The sequence below is a fragment of the Micropterus salmoides genome, unplaced genomic scaffold, assembly GCF_014851395.1.
Source record: "Micropterus salmoides isolate LMB-PRFRI ecotype aquatic unplaced genomic scaffold, ASM1485139v1 Ms_hic_scaffold_7, whole genome shotgun sequence".
Classification (NCBI taxonomy): Eukaryota; Metazoa; Chordata; class Actinopteri; order Centrarchiformes; family Centrarchidae; genus Micropterus; species Micropterus salmoides.
In genome coordinates, this window is record NW_024044459.1 from 16484348 (window position 1) to 16508311 (window position 23964).

The 23964-nt window shown below is 38.1% G+C and overlaps 1 protein-coding gene across 4 annotated transcripts; it reads right to left on the reverse strand.

Annotated features, from left to right (window-relative positions):
- Nucleotides 1-216: 216 nt before the first annotated feature.
- LOC119892099 (zinc finger protein 135-like) lies at nt 217-23265 on the reverse strand. 4 transcript variants are annotated; one of them, XM_038704198.1, is made up of 2 exons: nt 19794-20083; nt 217-2602 (listed from the first exon to the last, which is right to left on the reverse strand). In XM_038704198.1, the coding sequence occupies exons 1-2, from the start codon at nt 19972-19974 to the stop codon at nt 1737-1739; spliced, it is 1047 nt and encodes a 348-aa protein (XP_038560126.1). In that variant the 5' UTR covers nt 19975-20083; the 3' UTR covers nt 217-1736. The 4 variants fall into 4 exon arrangements, with proteins under 4 accessions (XP_038560126.1, XP_038560127.1, XP_038560125.1 ...); XM_038704199.1 differs by lacking the exon at nt 19794-20083 and adding an exon at nt 2908-3187; XM_038704197.1 differs by lacking the exons at nt 217-2602; nt 19794-20083 and adding exons at nt 17968-19487; nt 23139-23265.
- Nucleotides 23266-23964: the final 699 nt, after the last annotated feature.

The following is a 23964-nucleotide window of genomic DNA, read 5'->3' on the forward strand; positions in this document are numbered from 1 at the left end:
TTTTTGAATTCCTGTCCTTCTAGCATGCCAATGTAGCATGAGGCCCATTATTAGTACCATCAAATCCATGATTGCTCCCGGCTCCTTTGAATAGTCAGATCATTCCTCGCCTTCTACCATGTCAGCCATGAACACAACTGTTAAGTAAACATCTTCCTGTGCAATATAGTAAAGTAAAATTATAAGTAACAAAAGTGAAATTAACCAAAGCAGAAACACCTAAAAATGTAATGTTTTATTTGTTCAAGGTTTCATATCTGTGTGGAATTTACATGCAATATTGGCATCTGAGGACAATCATTGTTGTGTATAAGTACAGTACTTGAATAAATGTTGTTACATTCTAACTCAGTATCAGGTAGCTCCACTGACCAAACTACCAAACTGTATCAAATCGTACTTAAACACAGCCTCCAACTGGTGAGTTGCAACATTAAAATACTTCTTGTATGTTACAACTAGACACTCTAAAAATGACATATAATACAGATGTTCCTTTAGGCACTAATTATAGTATGCACTACCAGCACTTGAGTTTTTATTGCTTGTAGTTTACATAAACCTCCAACACATCAAATTGGGAATATCAGTCTAAATAACTGACAAAATATATTTTTGTTTACAGAACTGTGTAGTCAGCATCTCCAATTTGCATTTGTGTGTCACCTCTAAAACCAAAAACAACAATTGTATCAAGTTGATAAAACTACAAAATACACACAAAAAACCACCATTAGTGAGAGGGTTTCTCAGCTTAAACATAGGGCTGGGCAACAAAATAATAATAATCATCACCATATAATTTTCCTCAATAATAATATAACAAATGTTCAATAAATATTCAATTGTTTGATTTAATTAATTTGAATTTAAAACAAATACACTCTTAATTAAAAAGATATTTCTTTTGTTGAGAAAAATGATTTTACTTAATCTTACTCATGTATATTTGTTGAAAGAAATGTCATAATTGTTTTGAATGTTGTACCTCAAATGTGTTAAGCGATCCACTGATTGGCAAGTGTTTTTCATGTTCTGAATATAAAGATTAGTTTAAAAATCATAATTTACTCTCTGGTTTCTTCAACCCTCACTCGGGATCAAAAATCTTCTTTAAACTTTAAAGGAATAATAACTTGACATTTATCGGGATAATTATCAATATTGAGTGATATTAAAAGTGTAAATCCTAATAACATTTTTACAACAAACTGCCCAGCCCAACTTCAACGTCAGATAGATTACAATCCACTAATGCAGGAGGTAGTGTATGAAAATTGTAAATAAAAATAAAAAAATATTAGAAAGAATATGTTTAAAGAAAAACAGTCAGACAGTTAGAATTGAGTAATATTTAAGATGAAGGGAAAAAACAGGTTAGAACAAACTCCTTTCACTATAAACTTCTTTATACTAATATATCGTGACGTCTTCTCAATAGGAAATTGTATACATGCAGCTACAGAGATGTAGCTATTGTAAAAGTGTATTTCATTCAGTAGGTGAAAACATACTTTTGGATCATAATTATTGCTACACAGTTCAACATCATGTCTATTTTCTCTGAGATACTGTATATTTCCTCCAAATACCAAGCACATGTTCTTAATTTCTGGTACCTGACAATGTTCTCAAAGAGGTATAGTATAACAGAATTTCTGAATATATATAGCAACATATGTAATCAGTACTAAGAGACTAAATGGAGAGGGACGGTCGGGTACCACTGCTATTTTTCACTTCTTCTCACCACTGTGGACTCTTTTCATGTGGACTGTCAACTGACCACTTTGCCTGAAAGCTTTCCCACATGTTGTGCAAGTATACGGCTTCTCACCTGTGTGGGCTCCTCTCATGTGATGTTCCAACTGATTGTTAACTTTGAATTTTTCCCCACATGTTTTGCATGAATATGGCATCTCACCTGTGTGGATTCTCATATGATTTGACAAGGTTGATAATTGACGGTATCTTTTCCCGCAGGTCTTGCAAAGGTAAGGCTTCTCGTCTGTGTGGGATATCATGTGGGCTTTGAGGCTGCAGCCATATCTAAAATCTTTCCCACATGTTGTGCATGAATACGGCTTTTCACCTGTGTGGCTTCTCATGTGTCTCTGCAAATTTGACTTAGACTTACAATCTCTTCCACATATATCACAATGTAAAGCCTTTTCACCTGTGTAAGGATTATGGCGAATCTCTGACCTGGTAGAGTTGTATACATTGTTACTGCGACGGCTGCTTTTGTGATGTCTTTTCTTTGATTCTGGTTTGGCATCTCTAGTTGAATCTTCATTCTTGCCTCTTGTCTGATCTTGGCTCTCAGCTACATGAGAACTGTGAGAGAGGAGCTGGTGGTCTCTGTTTGGTTCTGGTTCACTGTGGTCACTTTCCTCATAAGCAGGAATCCACATAAAGACATCAGTCTCCTGCTTCAGTACGTGCTGCTCTCCCTCCTGACTGCTGCAGGGTTCCTCCTGTTCCTCTTTAATCTGTGGAGGCTCTGGGTCCTCCTGGTCCAGACTGGAGTTCCTCTCCTGAACACAGAGCTGCTGGTCTGCGAGAACCTCCTCTTCCTTACAGACATGTTGCTGTGGGAGCTCTGGAGGGCCAGAGAACAAAAGGAACATGATACTACTGTGATGATAAAGAAAACCTACATGATAACTATAAAAAAAATGAGTTTTACACAACTCCTCCACTGTTGGAGGAAAATACATTGTATATAATAAGCTCATACGATTTGTTTTAACAAGCAAAGTCGCTAACGTTATAGCTTTACAGATGTTTCTGGTGAGAACTGAAATACTGTTTACATGTTAACAATTATTCAATTACAATTTGTACACTTCCATTAACGTCATACATTTTAACCGTTGCGATTAAATATTATCACATTTTACACACCTGCCCATTGTAACCTTTTGTCGGTTTTTGAATCGGTATCCAACAGCCTCCGCAGACGATCGATCTCTTCCTCGTACTGGAGGACGATAGTTTTCCCAAAAACTCTGAATATTTCTTCAGCTGCAGCAGTTAGTCGCTCGTTGACAAACTCTTTCAAATACTCAACTGAAGACATTTTTGCTTAATTACAAATGCAACAATAAATTGTGCTTCGACTGCAATGGCTACGTTTCCCAAATACTTCGTGCATGCACGCCAAGCGATTGTGTTGGTTACTTCTTCTTGCCGGCAGTGTAGACGCTGCTAAGCGCATTACTGCCCTCCACAGGTCAAAGTTACAACTAAATTCTCACATAGAATCCATATACTGCACTGTAAAAATGACAACATGAAATTGCTCATCTTAATCATACTTGATTAAACTGAACAAAACATACTTTGTTAAAATAGTTTCTTCAACTAACTTTATTACATTTCTTGTATAAAGTTGGTCTCAATGCAAAATTTATGGTGGCACATGGTGGTGTTGGACATACCAGGACAGCTTTCCTGTTTTCTTCAAGAGAACCTGAAGTCAAAAAGGTGAGTTGAGTGAGTTGTTTGAATATGAATATAGTATTGAAAGTCTGGCTTTGCAGTAGTCACATTTAGTTCTTTTGTTTAATCATGTGCTTGATGCTACACTGTAGCTTGCTTGCTAACTAAGAAGTCAGCTAATGTTAGCATGGTAAATAATGGTTTGATAAATTCCATGTCTATATGGACTGCAGAGTCACTATGCATGGTTCAGAAGTGCATTGGGCGCGTAAACAACAAAACAGTTAATTGTCCGAGCTCAGAGAACTTTGAACCACTATCCATTTATGTATTACGTCAAAATAAATACTAACTACCGTAATTTATTTATGGCCATATAACGTTACCCTACAGGGTTTCCCATATTTGTATTTCAGTGTGCCCCACCCACCATGTCATTTTGTCAAGGCATTTGCTAGTTATGTTACACACTCTTTAGAATTGATTAGGTACACAGACAAAACTAATACAATACATTGGCTCTGCATTAAAACCTCTTTGATAGGTATTGTGGTGGCAAGTTTATTGAATCTGTTTGACAGATTAAATTATTTTAATGGTCAATTTGAAGGCTGTTTATGGTGCTAGTTAACCATGGGGTTATACTGAGGTCTTAACATTTTGTCAACTGTTACATTCAATGTTGATCCTGTATATTCCTCCCATAATATATAACTAATTTGTTTGTCTCCAAATGCTAAATTCTTACAGCTGTTGTCCTGTGAAGCTGGTGCTGCTCCGTGGTCAGTCTCACCGGGAAAGGTGTGCCGAGGTTCCACCAACCACAACCCTCTCGTGTGCTAGATAGGTATGTTCACAAGCAGAGTTGCTAGGTTTATTTTCAATTTTCAGAGGCAAGGCTGTGAATTTTCCAGAACACACACACGACAGCTTTGCAGACTGCAAGCTGATTTACACAAGTGTAATGAGAAACAGACTTTGTTGACTTCAGGGAATATCTCCTTGCAGTCCGCGATCCAGTAGCCAGTGAGTGCGAGAGAGATGGTAAATACAGTGCATGGGAACGCGCAACACACTAAAGAAGGTAAGGTGTTTGTTTTGCTGCAGAGTTTCAATTTCAAGTCACAATTTAAGGAAATACAGTATATACACAGCCAGGCAGTGTGGTTGTGCACAGTACACTGTGTAGAATATTTTGTTGTATAGATCCTTTAAAAGTAAGTTAACTAGTTTGCCTTTTATTTCTCATTGTCCTTGCAGTTATCCTGTGTGTGGGTGTCAAGTGTTTTTTCTAACTGTGAAGTGTCCACACTTGAAAGGACCAGACTTCGGATTTCACTCAGAAAAGATTTATTTTGACCAGTTGAACAGGTACCGGTGAATCAGCATCAGGTGAAAAAGCTTTAAATACAAAAACTAAAAAGCATTTTTAATAAACAACATTTCCCCCAATACAGGTAAGGTTAAGTATTTCAACAAGGTAGAAAGTATGTATATTTAGATTAGGTAAAAGTATTTTTATAAATGTTTTAAGGAATATCCTTTACATTTTAAGAACAATTTATGCATTTTATCAATTTTAGTTTAGCTTTAACAAAAGGATTTTGGGTTTCCATTTAAGTATTAATCTACACAAATTAGGTAGGAAACCCACACTTTAACCATATAAATGTAAGCATTTGGGTCTCATCAGTTTACTATCACTTTAAGCCACGCAGTGACATTTTTAAGCTTTACCCACAACATTAACACATTTAGCCCATTAAATACATTTCTACACCCAAACAGACAAAGATCCAAAACGAGAGTCCATGTGAGCTTACCGATAGCCTGTCACAATCAAAAGTCCCAGTTCCTCACATTGGATGCGTTTGTACTTCTGCCGTCCTCTCAGTCCGTCGCACACCAGCCAAATGACTGTATTGCGTGTATTTATAATCCGCCGATTGAACTGGGCGCGAGCTTCAATTCACCTGGTCGAGCGTGCGCCAGGGCGCGCGCAGTCACATGCGGGCTGCTGTGCAGAGCGGGGCGGCGCGCAGGTGAGACGGCAGGCAGGAGGAGGAAATAAGACGGGCACACTGAAGACAGCCACACCTCCGCCGAGTCAGCGCGACAGTGGGTTCTGCGGTTTTCTCAGCTCAAGTCAACAAGATCTATTGAGCCGTAGACTACGACACGGACGAGGACCTCACTAGCCCTGTGTCGCATTAAAATCACACCTTACATTGCCGGACTGTAAGAAGACATCAACCTTATTCTGTGAGGAATGTGAATTTGGAGAAACTTGGACTGAGGGCAGTTTTTTCACTCACCTGGACATCATTTTAAAAAATCAACAGACTGCGCGTTGCCCTGAAATTGCTGAAAATAAAACCTTTGCCTTTGACACTTAAGCTATTTCATTGACCAGCCATCAAATGACTTTAATGAGGTAGAGGCAAAAAGTGGTTCAATTAACAATGGTGGGGAAGAGTATGTAGAAGCTGAGACTGTGGAACATAAAATTGCATGTTATTTTGATGGTGATGAATGTTGAAATTGGTCGTCAGATGTACATGTACACTATTTTAAATGCCGGTTTGAAAATAAACACGGACATGGAAGTGGCTTTGTTTGTGGAAATTGGTGTTTTTTTTTTCAAAACTTAGGAATTTGAGATAGCCTCAAAACTCAAATATTGAGAGAAGTAAGTTGCCTTTTATAGTGTGTTTGATACAATCCTGTGTCATACAGAAACTGCAGAACTGCCTTGGAGATGAATTTGTATTTCTCACTGTGTCCAAACAAAGATGCAACAAAAAAAGCCTTAACTCCAAGTCCTGCCAATCTAACAAAGTGTACTTTTCTTTCTGCCCTATACTTTCTACTTTATAGGAAAACAAGACCTACTGTCTCAAGACTCACACATTCACACAGAGGTGGAAAGATAGTCTATTTGAGTAAAAGTACTATTACTTTGATGAGCTTTGGTTTGTCCAAGCTAATGTTTCTATGTAATTTAAATGAATGTGGATGTTTATGATCAACATCTATAAAACCCCTTTTTGTGAACAATTATGTGTCTTGTGACCATACCACCCTGGACTTGCCTTAATGTTGAACTTGGAGGGGAGACAGTATTAGGTATTAATATTAAGTATTAGGACAATACTAGGAATATAATATAAACAGCTGGTATGAATTTACAATACAAAACAATATTGCCAAAGTTACAAATAAATTACAAAAGAACAATTAATTTCATCCAGTTAATTAAATAAAGTAAATAAAACTGTGTGTGTGTATACACACACACACACACACACAGTAGATAGAAAAAGTCTACACACCCCTGTTAAAATGCCAGGTTCTTATGATGTAAAATAATGAGACAAAGATAAATCATGTCAGAATTTTTTCCACCTTTAATGTGACCTATAATGTGAACAGTTCAATAGAAAAACAAACTGAAATCTTCAAGGGGGAAAAATTAAAAATAAAAACAACACACAACATTTGGCACAAAGACTGAAGACAACTGAGGACAATATATACAGGGGTAAACGAGCAGGGAAGGAAGCACAGCTGAAATACATCAGGTAATCACCCACAGGAACAAAGCTAGACAAGGAAACCAGGTACAGAAGATTACCAAAATAAAACAGGAAGTAAAGTTCACAGGAACACACAAGGACAGATCTACCAAAGTAAAACACAAAACATGAAAAGACAGCAAAATCAGGGCACGGACAGAGACGGGACCAAACAGGAGGCAAGACTATATTAAAACATGGAGATGTAAGACTAAGGACTAAGACACAGACCATAATGATAAAACACAGAAGTACGCAGATCAGAAAAACACTAACATGAACGAAAGCGCAGGACTAAGGAAATAATGGCAAAAACCAGAAACCCACAGGGAAAAAATACAATTCATAACAATTTTAGTGCAGGCTGTGAAAAGGAACATCTCTGAGACACTGAAACACAAAACAATTAACTTAGTTTCCATCTATACATATCTCTGCGTACGTCTTCACTTGTAAACCAAACTCCGATGTCAGTCTCTAATGCTGCCTCTGAACTGTGGTCCTCAAAAGGACCTGCATTTCCACTGTACTATGCAGTCCTGTCTTCCTCAACCCCCTCGCACCATGTTACTGCTCGTCTCTCTCGGGGTAACAAATGGGTCAAGGACAGACCGGACCGCAGAGTACTTCCACCTGTTAACTGACCCTAACTGCTCTATTGTCTTACATTGGGGAAAAAAACACCATAATATCACCATAATATTTTAAATAGTAAAAAGGGCAGAAAAAGGTTGAATACAAGCATAAATGTCCTTAAAGAGCTAAACATTTTGATAGTTGAATGGTGTATGTATTTAAAAGTAAGTACACACACGTGAACACACACTTTTGTATACATTCGTTTTTTCTTTGTGACACGTAGAATCAACGCCTTTGTGACATCATCAAATTCTTGGTTTTTAGAACTGCACACAGACCAGAAAATCCATTCTAGACTCTGTCAACCAATAGAGCCAATCACTTTGTTGCACTGTTTATATAGAGCCGTTTAAGACACAACTATGATAATAATCAGTACAGAACTAGCTTTCTTGTTTCCAGAAATGTCTAACATATTTAAAGTGAATTCAACACAGAATTTGTCAAGCGCAACTATGAAAGAAGACTCACCAACATACCTGCAGTGGAAGCTCTCCAGGCCACACAAAAAGTATATGAATGAAAGAGAATTCTGGTCAAGGGACTGTATTAAACACAGCAAAAATGTCCAGATTTGGGTAGACACAATCCAGGCTCTCCAATTAGAGGTGGCAGCTATAAAAGAGAGGGAGAGTCAACTAATAAACCAATTAAAGCCCACTTCCAGTGTATTTTGACATTTCTATGATATTTCAAATTTTCAGAGTCATTTCCTTACAATGTTGATTACCCACACAGTTTGCCAAATATTTTTTGACAAATAGCTTAATTCTGTGCTCAAAGTTGCAAAAATTGCTTAGTTGTTAAAGTGGGGTTGTGACCTATGGTTGTGACGTATGACCATAGTAATTCCATAAGTCATATGTCATTCTCCAAGCTTGCGCAGGCGCACAGTCATGCCTCGTTAAAAAAGCTGTCACGCCTCGTTAAAAAAGCTGTCACGCCTCGTTAAGTCAGAGCGTCAAACCGATAAACATCGTTGTGAGCTAGCTAACAAATTTATCATGTCATTTACTTAGAACTCACAGTAGGTATGTGTCTCTGTGTCTGATTGCTGGTTTGCCTTTCTAGTTTAGTGAGCTAATTTAACTAAGTTGTAGTTTGCCAGGTGTAGTTAGCTAGCATAGTTATTGCAGAAAGTTAGCTAACAGAGGGTCTTCATTTCATGTGCTGTTCATTTTTATCATGGCATTTGTGCGTGCGGTGTTGGAGGACAGATGGCAGAAAATGCGTCGCACTTTCACCTGCAACCGTCTTATATACAGTCTGCAACATGCATTTTATTGACGGCCGTTTTACCAATGCATCGGTGGAGGCACCCCCCCACCCCCGCGGTAAAGTAAGCGCACCATAAAAAGTAGTGGGAGTTATTGTGTGCAGTGTGTGACAGAACCATCGACTGAATGATTGATAACAGCTGATACGTGCACATTAGTTTCTAATATGGGTAAGTAATACCTTCTCCTGCCCGACAGTAAAGTGTAACGTTACTAAACTTTATGGTGTAGTGATGTTAACACAGCATATTGTTATCGAACACTCCAGCCGGTCAGTTTTTGGTTGTCATAGTAGTGTATTACGTCCGACTATTAACCACACCCCCATTCTCTGTTTGAGAAAGAACGTTCACCAAAAACGGCAGTTAAAACTGGCTGGAAGGGCTTTAAAGACTAGTGCTGATAACATTGAGAAACTTGTCCTGGAAAAGGCTGCCTTGGAAGAATCTTTTCAGATCAAGGAGAATAAAAGTAAAGCAATTCAGGCAAGACTCGAGTTGCAGCTACATAATAACAAGGAAGACTATGAGAAAACATTGGCAGAACTTAAACACGAGCATGAACAAAATAAAACAATCATGCAAGCTGGCTTTGAGCACAGGCTGCAGCAAGAGTGAGAAGAAACAGACACTCGTTTTAAAGAACTAGAACAGGTACATCAGCGTAAGGTGAAAAAAATAAATACCCAGTACCATGAGATGGAGGAGAAGCACAAAATGGTAGTGAAGAACTTACAAAACATATTATCAGAAAAAGAAGAAGAACAAAGAAGACATTATGAAGAAGAAGAAATAAGAAAGGAAGAAACAAGATGTCAAAATGTTCGCCAACGCAAAAGCCTCGAATTGAAGGTAGAGGCGTTAAAAAGGAGGATTACAGAGCTGAAATATAAAGATCTAACTCCAAAGGTGTTGGCATTAGAGAACACTGTAAAAGTGTCATTGGAAACAAAAACGTGGAGATAGTTGCCTTAAAAAAGCACAAATGTGAAGTACAAGAGTGTTGGTCCAGAGAACAAGACACCAATGCTATTTTACTTGTGAAGTATGATGGAATTAAGAACAACTACCAGACGATAAAAAAAAACAAGAGGCCCAGCTCCAAACAACAACAGAAGAGCTAAATAAGGCCCACCAAGAGATTGCCAACCTGATGGAAACTGTCAACCATTTAAAATATAAAGTGAAGGCCAGTGAGCCAAACCTCAATAAGCTGAGGGCTGAGGTCAGCAACCTGGAAACACATCAGCAACGTTTTAAGGCTGATTTACTGTCGTGCATGTCTGTGATCACTGAGCCCCAGAAATTAAAAAGAAGAATCATCAATCTCAAAAAACGCTACATAGACAATGATGTGCAAGTAGGGATGGATCAAGAAACTGAGTCTACGTATCAACGTGAAATTGTCTCAGGAACAAGTTGGACTGTTGGAGGAGCCAGCAGAATGACTCCAGGACAATGAAAAATGTGCAGCAGCGGCTCCAGAATAATATTGAGCATTTAGACCACACCAAGTCAAGCTACATCAAGTTATTAAATCAAAAGATCGTAGAGGTGCACGACTTAAGAAAACAGGTAAAGGAAAAAAACAGGCTCAAGAGAGGGTAAAATCGTGGATTACTAAGAAAGTCCTTCGAACTCCCCAAGCCGTGACAGAGTGTGCAGAGGAAACACCATCCCTTGTTCCCGACAACTGGCAGCCACCAGGCCTCCCAGATGAAAATATCACATCACCTGTGCAATCCTGTACAGATGATCGCTGTGTCATACATGTGATACAATACAATGGTTTGTGGATGATGGTTTCCCACCAGTTGACTCATAAAACTCAACACTAATATTGTAAACTACCTTTTGATGGTCACACCCATGGCCACACAGCCATCTTAAAAAGTGGTAATCTCTCGCACTCACACTTTATTTTCTTTGACTTATTTGGCTTTGGCTTGACCTCTGAGATGTTGTCCTTATTGTGGATTCCTCTGATTCAATTATTGCATAATAAGAAAATTGCAGATCATGCCTGACTCAAAAGGGCCAGTCCGAAACATCCGTGTCAAGATGAAGACAAGCACGCTGGAGAGAGCCATTACGAAGTTCTGCCTCTTGGAGGAGCCAATGCCAGGATTGAAATAAGACTGAATAAGATAAAGATAATGTGTTTTGAATAAATATGAATATAAATACAAATATAAATAAATATATTATATATACATAAATATATTTATATACATAAATATGTATATTTGTCTGTAAGAAATCTATAAGACTTTATTTAGTTAATGGTTTGTTATAAAGAACATAATAGCTACACCGATAATTGATATGCTTATTAGCATAGTCTATGAAACTCTTGCTCCAGTCCATGCTGCCAAGCTGGTCGGCAACATATACAGCTGAACCGAAGCTGCTTACGAGCTTCTCATTGGCCCGCCCATCTCTGCTTCTGATTGGCTAGTAGTCCTTAACTAGGAACCGTGCATGTGCAACTCCCAACAAAGATCATTTAGAGAAAACATGTATTACTTCATAGCTAAAACGAAGCGTTCTACACACAGGGTGAAAAGAGGAGCTGCAGCAATGTGCAGGACAACAAAAAATGTTATTTTTTGAAAATGAAACCATGTCAACCTGTTCTGGTACAACCCCTAAATAAGATTATGAACCTGAAAATTAGCATAATACCACCTCTTTAACCACCTTCACCTTCTCCAGTAGAGACCCATACATTTACAGCCCTGTATTAGGTAACGTACTTTTTAAAACCAAATACAATATATTAAGTCTTAGAGGCAGAAATTACAAATCCCCATGTATTCCACCACTCCTGTACAGACACTAACACTCTTGGAATCTGTTTTTTTTTTTTTTAACTCTACGTCATGCCCTCTTTTCCAGATGATCAACAAAGAGTCCTTTGGTTTCTATAAAACACACTAGTCACAACTTTACAAAGAACTGCCGTGAGCGTTATAGGACAATCTGAACTAGGGTCAGATGCTTCTTTGCCTTGGTTCAAGAAAAGGACCACAACTGCATGCTGCATGTTTCCATTCCTTGGGCAAATAACCCTCTGTCCACACAGTATTAAATAAAGCTAAGGCTTCATCAAGTACAATATCATCCAGATGTTTAAATAACTCATAAGACAACCTATCTCTCCCCGAGGTCGTATTTGCCCCAGACATAAATGCATCCTTCAACTCTTTCATATACCCCTGACATTCTACGTATAGCTGACCACATATGCCTTACTGGAGTCTCAGGGCTTAGCATACAAAATATCTTCCTCCAACTAATTCTCTTTGTATCTTTCATAACTCTTCTTGCTACTACCCTTAACCACTTGTACTCCATTGCATTAACAAATATTGTATGAATATGTATCTATAACATCCCATTCACCAACTCTATATGTGTAGCTACATTGAACAAAATTATAAACACAACACTTTTGTTTTTGCACCCATTCATCATGAGCTGAACTCAAAGATCTAAGACTTTCTCTATGTACACAAAAGGGCCTATTTCTCTCAAATATTGTTCCAAATCTGTGTTAGTGAGCACTTCTCCTTTGCTGAGATCCATCCACCTCTCAGGTGTGGCATATCAAGATGCTGATCAGACAGCATGGGTATTGCACAGGTGTTCCTTAGGCTGGTCACAATAAAAGGCCACTCTGTTCAGATCTACTCATGAGACTTGGTTAAAGCTAGATTTTGGTTGTCTATATTTTGTTTACTTCTGCTGGATGTCTCACTGTTGCTCTGACAGTGCAGAAGCTGATGCCATTTTATGTGTTCAATAAAAGCAGTAAGTACTGTACATCTACCTGGCTTTGGTACTCTTTTCTACTATTTTAACTGATTTTTTGTTACTTCTCAAGTAATGATTTTGCACAAACAACAAATAAACAGCAGTGAAAGAACTATTCAAGCAGAAATTCCAGTTTAATTCATGACGTATCATGTTGTTCTTTACATACATGTTTGCAGATCTTACAAAGTGACTGCTTCTCTCTTGTGTGGGTCTTCATGTGGAATTTACTGTAAAATAACAGAAGCAAAATATATATTTAAAGTATGAAAAGTCAAATTGCTCAGGGAGACATTGGTGATGTCACAGTGGGAATCGTACCCAGGTCTCCCACACCAAAGGTACATGTCTTTTCCACTGTGAATGGCATATTAGCCTATAGACATCCGGTGAGGGGCGTCCTCCAAGCTTTCAGGCCTCAATGCTCATAACGATTGTGCTGTAAAGATGTATAGTTGATATCAGCAGTAGACATATAATTAGACCCGATGTTGAAAGACTCACTGGTGCAAGTTGGCCCACAGAAAGCACTCTAGTCATAGTTATACAAAGCACCCTATGGTGAGCTATCAAACAACAATCTGTAACAAAGACAGAAAAAGAGATGATTGTTTGAATTTTAGATGTTTTCTCAGATATAAACAGAGTATGTGCCAATGGCTTTTGATTAGAAACAAATGTAACTGGTAACTATGCAATTTCATAAACCCTCAACAACGTTATTAAAATTTGCATGCACAGATTTCCCTACACTTTGCTCAACCTGAGAGAAAATGTCATTTATCATTATGTTGATTAACTGCGGGCAATAGCTAGAAGGATCTGAGGTGTATTTTCCTGGTTTTGGAATGGGTCTAATTATTGTTTCCACACTTAAGGAAGTTGACCAGAACCTCAAAATCTATTTAACAGTCTTAACATTATGCCCAGTGTATAATATGGCAACATTTTATAACATACACCATCTTTCCCAGGAGTGATCTGGCGAGCGCTAGTAATTGGTCTTCTTAGCTCAAAGATACTGAAAGGTAAGTCGAACAGATCTCCTGACCTATTTTGGGATTCTCCATTAAGATTCTGTTTTTACACTGCTTAGCCTCCTTTGTAAGAATATATGAACTATGAAATATGAAATGTTTGTGGTAGAAGTTTGGCCTTTTCTAAATTGTTGACAGTGATTCTGTAACCCCTGTTCAACACTGGTATCTCATAATTCCTTCTAATCCCCTCCATTCTTCTGTTCATGCCCCAGACATCAGACCGCTGTGCATCCCTTCCTCCAAAATGTGCTTTTTTGTCAGTAAGAACTTGCTTTTATATTCATCCCTAAATCTTTATAAAATCTTTCTTAATTTTCTATTGTATAATTATTGTAATACATTCTGATCACTTTTATTAATCTTTATTATTTTTTACTATGATTTGCCTGTTATTCTGATTGCTCTTATTAGTATGATGTTGATATGGTTCATGAAAATAATAATAAATAATGTCTTACAGTACTATAGTTTTGTTAGTTATTGCACTAGCAGTGTTAGGGGTAGGCTATTGATGAAAGCGTGATCACTGAAATGGAGGAAGATGGGACAACACTACAACTCCCAACTCTCCTTGCAGGTTGCTCCCGCCAAAAATGCTCTGTGAAAAACATGTTGGATTGGAAAGCTCAAACCCATTAAGAAATGGTGATTGCTCTTATTTTTTTAAGTTGAATAAGCATATGACATTCTATGGATGGCGGGAATCCATATCAGACTGTGGAAAACCCTCAGACCGGACCAGCGGCCTAATGGACCCTCTCTCTCTCACACCATGTATTCTTCAATATGAATTTTACAATAGGTTTTATCGTCAATGAGACGCTGACTCCAGTACAGTTTAAATCAACTCAAGTCTAGTAAAAATTTCAAATACAAATACATGTGTATCTGAGCCGGTATCAGGGAGCAAACTTATCAAACTCTGTATGACATTGATTGATATATTCTGTCTCGCTCCTACTCCACATAATCAATATTAAAACAATTGTGTAATTACCCTACAACACTTATAAAGAAATACAGATTGAAATGCAACATTGATCAATAAAACAAAAGTATTGTATAGCATAAAACAATCACACAGTAGGTTAACATCAACGCAGGCACTTGCTGTGTCACGTGATGACCTTCTTAGCCAATTTCATTCTAACTCATTACCACTAGTTTTACACTTCTTGGAATTCATGGTCAATAAACCTTATTTATATGAAATTATACCTACTTATTGAGTTAAAAAAAAGAAGAAAGGAAAGGACAATTTTAATTATTTATTATTTTGACTATAGTTAAGATCAAAGGAATATATGCTGATTGACTACCAGAGACTGGTATATGGTATATACAAAGTTTAGTCATGGTACTATTTTGAAACCATTTTCTTATTTTTAGCAGAATCCGACTCAGAAATGTCCTAACGACAAAACGTTTGTCATGTGCATGACTTGCTGGTCTTGTATCCAGATAATCAAATCAAATTACCTTTAGGATGATATGGAACATCTTTAGGGGCAATGTAGTCGTGGCTTCTTTATCAAATCGGTTTACTTGAGCGAGAATCAACAGACCCAAGTATGCCTGCAGACCTGTTCTTACTCCTCAGACTTTACAAATCAGACTTTATAAACTTTCGTTGTTGTTATAAAAGGCAAAGCAAAGGTGTGACCAAGATACACTGTAACTTTGAAGTTTTGTGTGTGTGTGCGTTCATCTGCTGGAAAACACATTAGTGTTGCCCATTGACCCACAACTGGGTAAAAATTGACCACAAATGTTTAAAAATAAATTTGAACAAAATACCCACAATTCAAGTAGTTTTGAGATAGATAATTTTGTTTATTTGCTAAAAGCATAGCATGGAACCATCCATGTTATTATGGTGCAATTAGCTGAAAGACAACCATATTTTCATTATAAAAACATTTTACAAAGGGGTCAAATTTGACCAGTGGAAAACTGGAAGGTTAGTCTTTCTTTATCAGGCCTATGCAAGGGTGTTAGTAACATTGTATTAAAATCCCTAAGGGCCCCATTGTCATGAGCAGTATTATTTCTAAATTATGGACTTTTTTAAAATATTAAAGCTAGTGTAGGCAATTTTTTAGAAGCATTATATTCATTAAAGTTCCCTTTACAGAAACTCTTTCTTTAGTGGTGCTGGGTAAACTTTTTGTTTGCAGCATGTAATTTGGCTAATTTCTTGCTTTTATGTATTTTGTGATTGGTTTAACTTTTTGTTTGGGGGGGGGGCTTTAGAGGTGACACACACTTACAAATTGTAGATGATGTACTACATGATGCTGTCAATTAAGAATCATTTTTAAACATGCGAGTTATTCAGACCAATTTTCCCAACTTTAAACCCACGTGATATAATACTGTATACTATGATTAGTGCCAAAAGAAATGTCTGCACTTACTTGCTGTAGTATGTCTGTAGTATGTCTGTAGTCATAGTAAAGAATAGTTCTGTTCAATGAGTTTAAGTTAAAGTTTGATTTCATATTATTTTATAGTTTGATCAGTGGAAGTGTGTCAAATTAAACAAGTATATTCAGTGGTGGAATGTAACAACATTTACTTCAATATTGTACAACATTGATTGCCCTCATATGGCTAAGACTGCATGTAAACTCCACACAAATTAGAAATCTTGAACACTTACAATAAAATGAATCAGGTTTTGATGGATTTCTTCTTTATTTTCATTTTATGGTACATATACTGTTACATATACTTGTACTTCACTACATTTCAGAGGCAAATATTGTTGTTTTTAGGCTACTACATTTACTTGACAACTACAGATTGCTGATTAAAATGTGACATACAATCTCGTCCATATCTTAATTTAAGTCTATTGAGCCCCATTTACATCTGTCCTTTTTCCTTATTGCCATATGAACATTCAGCTCCTTAATTTGTGTAAACATACTCAAATCTAGTTTCCTTCAAGGATTGAAATAATTACAAGTTTTCCCTCACTTGTCCATATCTCTACTGTTACATATCCTTGCTCATTTTCTAAACTCACCTCTCTAAATGCAATATCTTCACTAATAAATGTTGCTTCAAATCATACTTAAATGTAAACTTCCAGCTGGTGAGTTGCAACATTAAAATACCTCTTGCATGTTGTAACTTGACACTCTAAAAATAACTATAACCACAGCATTTCATTGCAGACGTTCCTTTAGGCACTAATTATAGTATGCACTACCAGCACTTGAGTTTTTATTGCTTGTAGTTTACATAAACCTCTAACACGTCAAATTGGGAATATCAGTCTAAATAACTGAAAATTTTAAAATATATTTTTGTTAACAGAACTGTGTAGTCAGCATCTCCAATTTGTGTTTGTGTGTCACCTCTAAAACCCTAAACAACAATTACATCAAGTTGATAAAACTACAAAGTACACCAAAAAATAAAATTAAATGATATGCTGCTGACAAAAAAGAAAAAAAACTAGATAAGTGTTTCTCAGCTTCAACATAGGGCTGGGCAACAAAATAATGATAATTATCACAATATAATATTGTTCAATAATAATATAACAAATGTTCAATAAACATTCAATAAATGTTTGACTTAATTGAATTAATTTGAATTAAGAACAATTTAGCACTTAATTTTTCTATGAATATATTTATTTTGTTGAGGAAAAGAGACTTTCACTTAATTTTACTCATGTTATTTGTTGAAAAAAAAATGTCATAATTGTTTTGAATGTTGTTCCTCAAATTTGTTAAGTGATTGGCAAGTGTTTTTCATGTTCTGACTATTTACAGTCTGGTTTCTTCAACACTCACTCAGGAGCAAAATTCAGCCTTTAAACTTTAAAGAAATAATGATTTGACATTTATCGTGATAATTATCAATATCGAATGATATTAATTTTTTTATACAGATAACATTTTGGGCCATATTGCCCAGCCCTACTTCAACATCAGATAGATTACAATCCGCTAATGAGTGAGGTAACGAGTAAAAGTTGTAAAAAGTATTAGTAAGAATGTATTTAAAGAAAAACAGTCAGTTTGGAACAAACTCCTTTCACTATAAACTTCTTTATACTAATATATCGTGACCTCTTGTCAATAGGAAATTGTATACATACAGCTACAGAGATGTAGCTATTGTAAAAGTGTATTTCATTCAGTAGGTGAAAACATAGGTGAAAACATACTTTTGGATCAAAATTACTGCTAGACACAATTCAACAGTTCAACATCATGTCCTTTTTCTGAGATACTGTATATTTCCTGCAAACAACAACCACATTCTCTTAATTTCTGGTACCAGACAATGTTCTTAAAGACCAGATATTATAAAAAGATGGTAAGTATAGTATAATATATAACAGAATTTATGAACATATATAGCAACATATGTAATCAGTCCAAAGAGACTAAATGGAGGAGGGACAGTTGGATACCAATGCTATTTTTCACTTCTTCTCACCACTGTGGACTCTTTTCATGTGGACTGTCAACTGACCACTTTGTCTGAAAGCTTTCCCACATGTTGTGCAAGTATACGGCTTCTCACCTGTGTGGATTCTCATATGCCTTTTCAATGACGATATGTCACAAGACGTTTTTCCACAGGTCTTGCAAAGGTAAGGCTTCTCACCTGTGTGCATTCTCATATGCCTTTTCAAGGACGACATGACATAGAATGTTTTTCCACAGGTCTTGCAAAGGTAAGGCTTCTCACCTGTGTGGGCTCTTCTCATGTGAATTATCAAGTCACTACTAACTCTGAAATCTTTGCCACATGTCTCGCAAGAATATGGCTTCTCACCTGTGTGGATTCTCATATGCCTTTTCAATTCTGACATGTTATAGGATGATCTTCCGCATGTCTTGCAAAGGTAAGGCCTCTCCTTTGTGTGGGTCGTGATGTGACGTTTCAAGTGAGAGTTAACTCTGAATTTTTCCCCACATGTTTTGCATGAATATGGCATCTCACCTGTGTGGATTCTCATATGATTTGACAAGGTTGATAATTGACGGAATCTTGTACCGCATGTCTTGCAAAGGTAAGGCTTCTCATCTGTGTGTGTTCTCATGTGACGTTTCAGGACAATGCTAGCTCTGAAATCTTTCCCACATGTTTTGCATGAATATGGGTTCTCACCTGTGTGGGTTCTCAAGTGGACTTTGAGGGCAGAGCCATATCTAAAATCTTTCCCACATGTTGTGCATGAATACGGCTTCTCACCTGTGTGGGTTCTCATATGTCTCTGCAATTCTGACTTAAACTTAAAAGCTCTTCCACATGTATCACAATTTAAAGAATTTTCACCTGTGTGACGATTTTGGTGAATCTCTGACCTGGTAGAGTTGTATACATTGTTACTGTGACTTCTGTTTTTGTGATGTCTTTTCTTTGGTTCTGGTTTCTGATCTTGTCTCTCAGCTACATGAGAACTGTGAGAGAGGAGCTGGTGGTCTCTGTTTGGTTCTGGTTCACTGTGGTCACTTTCCTCATAAGCAGGAATCCACATAAAGACATCAGTCTCCTGCTTCAGTACCAGCTGCTCTCCCTCCTGACTGCTGCAGGGTTCCTCCTGTTCCTCTTTAATCTGTGGAGGCTCTGGGTCCTCCTGGTCCAGACTGGAGTTCCTCTCCTGAACACAGAGCTGCTGGTCAGCGAGAAACTCCTCCTCTGTATAGACATGTTGCTGTGGGAGCTCTGGAGGGCCAGAGAACAAAAGATAGGATACTACTGTGATGATAAAGATAACCTGCGAGCAAAAGGTTTACACAACTCTTCCACTGTTGGAGGACAATACATTGTATTATAGTATTATAAGCTCATTATACGATTTGTTTTAATCTTAACCTGCAAAGTAACAACAGCTGTAAAATAGATGTTTCTGAGTAACGTAAGGTGGTGACGAATTAAAACACTGCATACACGTTTACAATTGTGTAATTACAATTTGTATAAATGCAAGCAAACAGACATCATTGGGCCTAAAAATATAATCAGCATTACTTCGTTTTCGGTTTTTTCTGTGTAACTGTTCAGGTTTCCAAGCGATATCCAGCAGTCTGCGCTGACGATCGATCTCTTCCTCGTACTGGACCAGAGTTTTTCTAAAAACTCCTAATATTTCTTTATCAGCAGCAGTTAGTCGCTCGTTAACAAATTCTCTCAGATACTCAACCGAAGACATTGTTGCTTAGTTGCAAATTAAATATTTAGCTGTGCTACGACTACAATGGCTACCGTCTTCCAGCTAATTCAACACACGCACGCAGCTAACGCTACAAGCGGCCGCGTTGTTTACTTCCGCTGGATGTCTCACTGTTACGTTCCGACAGTGGAATCGCGGGAGGTTTTGGTTCCGCTTTCAACTGATGGCATTTTATGTGTTTAAAAACAGCAGCATGGGTGTACTGTACATATACCTCGCTTTGGTACGCCTTTCTACTATTTTTAACAGAGAGGTTTTTTTTTTTTTACTTCTCAAGTAATGATTCTGCACAAACAGCAAATAAACAGTGGTCAAACAAATATTCAAATCATATAAGCAGAAATACCACAGTTTAATTCATGACATAGGCCTATTTAAAATGTTCATCCATCCATCGTCAACCACTTATCCTGCGTACAGGGTCGCGGGGGCTGGAGCACCCTGGACAGGTCACCAATCCATCACAGGGCCACACATAGACAAACAACCAGTCACACTCATGTCTAAGGACAATTTAGGATCAGAGCGCCCGGAGAGAACATGAAGAAAGGCCGGGGCAACCGGGGTTTGAACCCGTGACCTTCTTGCTGTGAGGACACAGTGCTATCCACCATATTTGCAGATCTTGCAAGCTTCTCTCCTGTGTGGGTCCTTATATTGATTTTACTGTAAAATAACATAAGTAGGCTTTTATTAGCAAAATATATATTTATTGTATGAACGGTCAAATTAATCATTAGTCCATAATGTTATTTAAATAGACACGGAAACATGCTTTTGTTATTTTTTCACACGGACATGTTCCGACTGTTGCACATTCCTGGCTCAGGGCCAGTTTAAATCTGACTTCCTTTCCGGCTCCATAATGTTACCTTTCATACAGTGTAACGAGCCGGCATATTGGCACAATACTCCTGGAAAATACTCAGGTAAACTCCAACTGCACCATTACAGTAATATTTTCATCAGCTTAAGATTGAACTAATCCATGCCCAGTAACCAGCGTTATTTGTATGTACTTCATCAGAAGCTCAGCAACGTGAGCACAGCTAAATGTAGGCTAGTGGATGATAACAAAATGGTTAGTGAGCCAGACTGATTATTATTTGTGGCCACACTGCAGTAAATAACAAGACTGTAGGGAATGGGCCTTCCACTGTGTTGTTGTCCTGTGCAACATAACAGTGCAGGACAACAACACAGATGTTTATTGTAAATTATGTGAGTCACGTAAGTCACAGCGACCAAGACGGTGGAGAAGCTGTGTATCTGACCTGTATATCAGTAAAACCACAATAAATCTAAATTGAACGTTACAAAGCAAACAGAAGCGGTGAATACATGCTAATGATAGCTGGCTGACTCTGCTGTGCATCACTATAGGGCAGTGTAAACAAACTGCTCCACTTTTTTTTTGTATCGTTGCATCATTTCCTGCAGGCTAAAATCAACACTTTGACATGAAACTGGTGGTACACGGGATAGTAATATAGATCACATTAGCTAGTGAACTTCACTAGCTAACGTGATCTATATTACTATTTCTAATAGATCTATATACTACTTCACTAAGTGAAGTAATGTGGAAAGCCATACAACTATACTATTTAGCTCGCAGGCTACGCCAACCAGTATATACCACAATATATTTCACTTGCTTTGCAGTAATATTATTTTCCTTGTCCAGTAGGATGAAAGCCAACTCTCTGTTGGTTTTGTTGGTTCCGCAACAAAGCAGAGGTCTCTCTGTGACTCAAGGACTTCTAATGTTGATGGGCTTCAGCACATAAAACTTTGTTGTTGGTTTTTAACTTTACTGGAGTTTATGTTGGAATTTGTGTTGGAGTCTGTGTTGTGCTGGGAGCTGGTTGTTTTATGGTGTTAGTGGACTACATTTTGGTAGTTGCAGTGTTGTCGCTGTAGTCGGAGAGAGACTTAGGAGCATGCATGCAGCTACATCCCAACCCGATTCCTTCACATAAGAAGCAGAATAGTGGCTGTTCCAAGCAACAGAGAAAACAGGTATGTGCTTCATTTCTAAATGATGTTACAGCCTATTGAAAAAAAGCACGTAAAAAAAAAAGATTTATTATTAAGTGATTTCATTGAAAAACTATGTATAGCAGGGTGACCATATTTTGGTTTTCAAAACAGACAATGGGACCAGAAGGCAGACGGACACCCGCAGTGGGTGGAGCTGGGGGGGATTCAAATAATGGTAGCACGGAGGCAATGTGTACTGCATATATTAATACAACATTAAATAAAAGGTTTAATGTTAATATGATACAAATATATATAGGTTTATTTGGATAATGTCAGATTGTTCATAGCAGGCCTATTTCAACAGCTTATTAAGATTCAACAATTGAACTGATTGTCTTGTTAAAGTTAAGTTTTAAAACTTTAGTGGCTTCATTATAATTTCCGATAATAGTATCCTATATATATATATATATCTTACCACTAGTTTAATATTAATTACAGGTACAGCAGTTTCATTATGGTACGTTGTTCTCATTTATTAAATCCTTGTGAATGGTCTCAATAATCAGAACCATTCATGCAGAACGAGTTCAACATTTCTAAAGATTGCTGTACCACATAAACCTTTTTGTATGTCCCGTCCCATCCAGGCTGTGATTTGTGTATTGGTTGGTTCATGAAAAGTGATATGGATGAGCAATTTTATGCACACGCTTGGATAAAAAAAGAACCTGATCTTCTCCCTACTCCGCCTCTGCTGATGGAGAGGGCAGGCAAGAGTACCAACAGCTTGTGAGAAGTGCCGATACGCAAGAAAAAGTCCTGATACGCTAATGAGTAAAATGTAGTTTGTGTTGGTACTGCGTAGGGCTGCAGCTCACACTGATTTTAGTAATCGAGAATTCTACAGACAAGCAAACTGCTGCTCACTTGAAAGCAAAAGCCAAATCCCAGATCCTTTTTCAGGAGTGGTCCAGAAAATATAATAACTATAAACTTTTCAATGTTTGTGCTAGAAGTTCAGCCTTTCTAAATTGTTGACAGGCATAATTCATCCTAGTACCCTCCATTTTTCTGTTAACATTGACACACCATGTGGGAATCCACACAGGTGAGAAGATATACTTGCAAAACATGTAGGAGAGCTTCAGACTTACTGGTCACTTGACAATCCATATGAGATCCCACACAGGTGAGACGCCGTACCTTTGCAACACTTGTGGGAAAAAAGTCTATCATATAAAAACCCACACTGGTGAGAAACTATATGTTGTGGTGGCAGCCGGTGGCAGACGGTGGCAGCCGGTGTGGCAGACGGTGGCAGCCGGTGGCAGACGGTGAGTGTCCTGTTTATTTCGCCTTTTTTCTTTTGATTCTGTTTTTCCCTTGTGTTTTGGTCTGTCTGCCTGTCTGTGTCTCCTCTGCTCCCCTTGCTTGTGTTCCCCCTCTCTCTGTCTCTGCTCCTGAGCCCAGCTAACGATCCACACCTGCACCTCGTCAGCCACCTCCTCTGCCTGCCACACCTGCCAGCAATCAACTCCATCCCTGCCAGTATTTCAACCCCAGTTCTCCAAAGAATCACTGCTGGATTGTTGTTGCTCCTGACCTGGTGCCACTACTTGACTCAGGCTTTTTACCTTGTAACATCCCTGTTCCCTGTTCTCCCGGTCACTAACCCTGTCTGTCTCTCCCCAGGTTCACTCATCTTCCTCTCCCGTTGTGTCAGCTGGGCTCGCTAACCTGACCTCTTCCCTCGGACCTCATCCCACCAACCCCCTGGTCAGTTCTCCCTCACCTCCTCTCTCCCTCGGCCCCCGGTGCCTCCCAGTTCCCTCGTCCCAGCCTCCTTGTTCCCGCCTGCTACTCAGCCCCCCGGTGTTCCTCGGCTCCCTTGCCTTGGCCCCCTCTGCCCTACTTACTGCTCGGTCCCCCATGCCTGTGTTTCCCCGGCATCCACCACTCCCTCAACTCCCTTTTTCCCCT

Excerpts from the sequence above, each read along its gene's own strand:
- LOC119892099 (XM_038704196.1), bottom strand. The coding sequence starts at position 19,974 with ATGTCTTCGGTTGAGTATCTGAGAGAATTTGTTAACGAGCGACTAACT. Across the intron at positions 19,488-19,793 it reads CAGAAAAAACCGAAAACGAA|AGCTCCCACAGCAACATGTC; the intron begins GTAATGCTGATT and ends CTGGCCCTCCAG.